The sequence below is a fragment of the Dipodomys ordii genome, unplaced genomic scaffold (assembly GCF_000151885.1).
Source record: "Dipodomys ordii isolate 6190 unplaced genomic scaffold, Dord_2.0 Scaffold17, whole genome shotgun sequence".
Lineage (NCBI taxonomy): Eukaryota > Metazoa > Chordata > Mammalia > Rodentia > Heteromyidae > Dipodomys > Dipodomys ordii.
The window spans coordinates 9,130,081-9,135,238 of NW_012267233.1; the positions used below are offsets into that span (position 1 = coordinate 9,130,081).

General features: G+C 58.3%; 1 protein-coding gene across 1 annotated transcript in view; it reads left to right on the forward strand.

The window, feature by feature from the left end:
* The first annotated feature begins 4,163 nt into the window (after positions 1 to 4,163).
* Klf10 (Kruppel-like factor 10) overlaps positions 4,164 to 5,158 on the forward strand; it is a 6,632-nt gene continuing 5,637 nt past the window's right edge. Inside the window, exon 1 of the mRNA XM_013012552.1 lies at positions 4,164 to 4,252. Coding sequence (XP_012868006.1) covers positions 4,217 to 4,252 — 36 coding nt within the window. The 5' untranslated portion in view covers positions 4,164 to 4,216. The remainder of the gene's footprint in view (positions 4,253 to 5,158) is intronic.

Genomic DNA, 5,158 nt, shown 5'->3' on the forward strand with positions numbered 1-5,158 from the left:
GGAGGAAGGAAGGAAGGAAGGAAGGAAGGAAGGAAGGAAGGAAGGAAGGAAGGAAGGAAGGAAGGAAGGAAGGAAAAGAGAAAGACTTCTAGGAAAGCCGGGCATCAATGGCTCACATCTGTAATCCTAGTTACTTAGGAGGCTGAGATCTGAGGATTGCGCGTCAAAGCCAGCCCAGGCAGGAAAGTCTGTGAGACTCTCATCTCCAATAAACCACCAGAAAACTGGAAGTGGCACTGTGGCTCAAGTGGTAGAGTCCTAGCCTTGAGCTGAAGGGCTGAAGGACAGCATCCAGGCCCAGAGTTCAGGCCCCACGGCTGACAAAAAAAAAGTCTTTTCAGAGCAAGTGTCTTCCATTGCCCCAAACAAATTATTTACTTACTTTCTATGCATTGCAGGGAACTTTCATTAATAATGCTTTCATGTGATATGTGAATATACATGTGTGTTTCTACACATATACATACTGTGTACTTGTCTTTGTCTCCCCATACCAGCTTTTCTCAAGCAGGGACCTTGCTTGTCTGTTTATTGTTCTCCCCAAACACATTAGATATATTCGATGAATGTTGGAGTGAATAAATGAACAAAGGTACAAAGAACTCTGTGTTTATTGAGTAAAGATATGACAGGGGCATGAAAACGTACCAGATGTTGGAGAAACAGCAACTCCTTGGTGTAAGGTCCGCTCCTGGTTGGCTAGCAGACTCCATCCTCCTCGCAGCAAAGTCTCCACCCAGTACCTGCCTTACCTAGGCAACTGGGACACCTGGAAGAGGTCACATCTGCATCCGCTGAGGTCACATCCGAATTTGGTGTGGCCACACCTTTCTCTGCCCATACCCTAGATAAGGCCTAGCCCAGGCCCAGACGCCCTCTCTCTGCTCTTTTCTAGCTTTCTCAGCTCTTTCCTTCTCTTTTCTTTCCTAGCTTTCTTTCCCAGATGCTCTCTTTTCTAGCTCTTTTCTAGCTCTTTTCTTTCTCTTTCCCAGCTCTCTCTCTTTCCCAGGCCTTTCCCCACTGCGTGGAGTGCCAACCTTGCCTGGTCCCAGCAGGTCTACTGAATAAACCTACCCCTTACCTGAATACCACGTGCATGGTGCTGTTCTTACTCACTACCTCTTTTTAAAAACCTAACAGTTGGCTGTGAAAAATGGAAGGTATAAGCTGGAGATGACATTAGAAGGGTTGTGGGGATACTTGGAGGCAGAGAACATGGAATTTTTTTATTTTATTTACTTTTTTGTCAGTGTGGGTCTTGAACTATGGGCCTGGGCGCTGTCCCTCAGCTCTTCAGCTCAAGGCACGCTCTACTCCTTGAGCTACGGTGCCACTTCCGGTTTTCTAGTGGTTTAATGGAGATAAGAGTCTCATGGACTTTCCTGCCTGGGCTGACTTTGAACCGTTATCCTCAGATCTCAGCCTCCTGACTAGCTAGGATTACAGGCCTGAGCCACCAGTGCCTGGAGAGAACATGGAATTTAAAGCCGATCTACATTACACAGCAAGTGCCAATCTAATATGAGCTACAAGTGACACTATATTAAAAAAACAAAAACAATAAAACTGACCTAGAGCAACATTTGAAGGGTAAAAATAGGGCGGGGCACTGCTGGCTCAAACCTGCAATTGTAGCTACCCAGGAGGCTGAGATCTGAGGATCGAGGTTCAAAGCCAGCCCTAGCTGGCTTTGAAAACCAGAAGTGGCGCTATAGCTCAAAGTGGTAGAGCACTAGCCTTGAGCTGAAGAGTTGAGGGACAGCGTTCAGGCTCAGAGTTCAAGCCCCACAACTGACAAAAAAAAAAAAAAAGGGTAAAAATAGGAAGGAGATATTTCTGAGTCAAGAGACCTGGGGACTGAGTGGATCCTGGGCTTTGAAGAAAAAGGTGGAGGCTGGGCCATTGAGGAATCCAAATAAAAGCCATAAAAACAGCAATGTTAGGAATGGTGATGTTGGGTGGGAGGTACCAGGCCAATAGCTTTCTCTGAATTTCAAGGAATTGTGCTACCACTACCAGCTTCCCCCCCAAATCCTTCTCTTTTCTTTCCTGTTTTAAATCACTCCCACAAGACCCTGAACTCAGCATGCTGGGGCACCATGCCAGCAGGCCCCACATTCCTGAGGAAGGCACAGGGGTTAGGCCTGGGGAATCTAGCTTTGGCCACTCTAGGGGGTGGCACCCGGGCAGGAAGGAAGGCAGGCTTGCCGCTGGGCACACACTGGAGCTTCCTGCCCTACAGCAGGTGCCCAGGCCAGCTGCTCCAGCCCCTCAGGCTCAGATCAACAGGATGGGACAGCCCAATCGGAAGGAAGCCTGCAGGGAGGGACACCCCTGCAGACAGAAGCAGGAGCCTGGGGTGGATGGAAGCAGGAAGAGCCGCCTGCACTGCTGAGCTGGCGCCCCTCCAGCAGATTCAGGACAGGCGGTGACAGGAGGCCATTCAGTCCTCAGCTTCTCCGGCCCCTACCCAGGGCCTCTCTGGCCCTGGCCAATAGTGGTATTATTATTACTATTGCTTTGGCTGGCCCGGGCTCTCGGTATACCAGAAGGAGCAATCATATGTTTGTAGAATTCGTAGTTTAAAAATTCTAATGCTCTTGCAGCTAGAAATTAAGAATTTCTACAGTACTAATCGGCCCTTAGTCCCCCAGAGAAGTGAAACAGCAGGAGCAAAGACTTGCCTCTGGACCGGCCTCTCTGCAGGAGATAAAAATCTTCAGTTTGTCTTAGGCCCTGTTATCACCCTGCAGGGCTTCAAATAGCTGCTGTGAGCTCTCAAAAGGCCAAAAGGAGGAGATAGGGCGCCAAAGCAGAGCCTAGGCCTCTCTGATCCAGAGGCCCCAGCCCAGGCCGCAGCACATAGACAGTTTTCCTTTTAGACTTTTAGAAGCATAGCCTGCCTCGAACCGGCTACCAGGTGGAGTATAGACGGAACTGTGTGTCTTTGACCTGGCCAGGGATCCCACTTCAGGTGGGCCCGAACGCAAGTCTGGAGACCCCAGAAGTCCTCGCTCCACTCCATCCCTCACCACAGGCGGAGGTCTGGGTCTCAAGGCGACCGGGGAGGGGGGAGGGAAGGAAGGGGGAGGGAAGGAGGGGAGGCCAGGTCTACCTTTGAAACAGCACGGGCGACTCCAATTTAAACTTTTAACTACACCAAGCTCAAACTCGATTCCGCAGTCAAGTGGCAGAGCCAGGAAGGGTAAGAACCGAGATCTGCCCAAGGCTCTCTGCCACGGCGGGGCCAGCCCTGGCGTTGGGGTTTCCTGCAGTCCCCACACCAGCCTCCCCGCAGCCCCGGAGGAGGACTGGGCGGGGCGGGAAGAGGCGGGCGAGGTTGCCAGGGCCGCAGATGGAGAGGACGAGCCGGCGGCGTGGGCGGGTGTGTGTGTGCGCGTGTGTGTGCGTGCGCGAGCAGGTGTCTGTGCAGTGGCGGAGCTCCCCGCCCCCCTTCCCGCCCCGGTGCTCCTCACGGCTCAGCCAGGCCAAACCCAACAAATGCTAAGAAATGCAGCTCAGATCGGCCACTCGGCTGTGCTTTCTCGCCAGACGCGTCAGAAGGACGGCGCTTCCAATGCAGATCTGTTGGCTGGAGCTCCTTGGCTCACAGCCGCCGCCGCCGCCTCCCCCGCCCGCTGGCTGGGCGTCCCGCCCGTGGCGGGCCGGGATGGTGGGGCCCTGCGGGAAGGGGACTGGGCGGGGCGGGCATCCCTCCCCACCCCCCCACGTGGGGCCGGCCCGCTGCAGTGCCTGGCCGCGCCGCCGCCGCGCCTCCCCGTTTGAACCCCTCCGGTGGCGCCGCCCTCCTAAGTCGAGGGGGGGGAACCAGAGGCGAGGGGTGGGCGACCGGCGTCACTGAGTCAGGTGGCCGCGGGAGTTTCCCCCGACAAGACCCGGGGAACACGCTAACGGGGGTTGTGTACACGCTCCACTGACACAGCTTCACGCTGCCGGGCAGCCGCTGATCACGCGTGGCCCTGGAAGCCCATTGGCTGGAGCTTCACACACCTTTGCTACTGATTGGCCGGCCGCAGGCTCCGCCCCCACCCCCGCCCGCGGCGCGGGGCAGGCTGAGAGGCTACCTGAATGGGGAGGGGGCAGACGGCGCGGTGCGCGGTAGCGGCGGGAGTGGCGTCGAGTGTCTCCGTGCGCCCGTCGGTGGCCAGGCAGCCGGCAGCCAGTCAGCTCGCTACCTGCAGCTAGGCTGCCTACCATGCTCAACTTCGGCGCTTCTCTCCAACAAGCTGCGGTAAGTAAGTCGCCTGGGGATGCCCTGGTCCTTCTCTGCGCCGTGGAGCCTGGGGCTAGCCGGGGGACGCGAACTCTGACAGCAGCCACGCCGGGGAACCCAGGCTACAGCGGAGTCTGGGCGGGGGGTGGGGGGGGACCCAGGGGCTTCCTGACCGTAGGCTGCACCTCAGCGAGGGCGTTTGACTCGGAGGGGATGGAGGACTAAGACCTGGATACCGCAGAGCGGGATCTGGGTCCGAGGGGTATCGGGAAGGGGAAGCGGCGGCCCCCCGAGGGAGATCTCAGTTAACAAGTGAGGGAGTTACGGGCCGTAGAGGGGCGGGGGCAGCGGGCCGGGGCTGCTGCTCTGGCGGCGAGGTTGGTGGGAGGTGTGGAAGAGGAGGGGGCGCACCCTGCACCTGGCCCTAGGGGAAGATGCCAGTCTGGACCCGGACTGCGCCCCAGGGTGGCGGGGGGCTGCTCACTGATTGGGGTCTGAGCAGGCTTGCAGGACGGGGCTGCTCCGCCGAGCTGGTCGCCCGCGGGGCTGGGGGAGGGGGCTCGGCGTCGGCGCGGGGGATGGCACGTGGGCCCTGCAGCCGCCAAGCGGGAGGGGGGGGTGTCGAGGTACCCCGCAGACGTCTGGAGAGACTCCATCCCCGGCGGAGGCAGGTGGCCACCTTCCGATGACTGGAGGGGGCTGGGACCTGCCTCGGGGGCCGGGGGGGGGCGGGGAGCGGGATCCAGCCGCTGGGTGGGAGGGAGGTGGGCGGGGAAGCCGGCTCCGCGAGACGCGGGGGCCGCCCGCATGTCTAGGCGGGAGCCGCGGGCTCCGGGGGCTGTGCGTCTGGAGCTCGCGCCTGTGGGGGTTGCACGTCTGGGAACCCGCGGAGACGGCGGCGGGCCGGAGCTGCCGGAAGCCGCG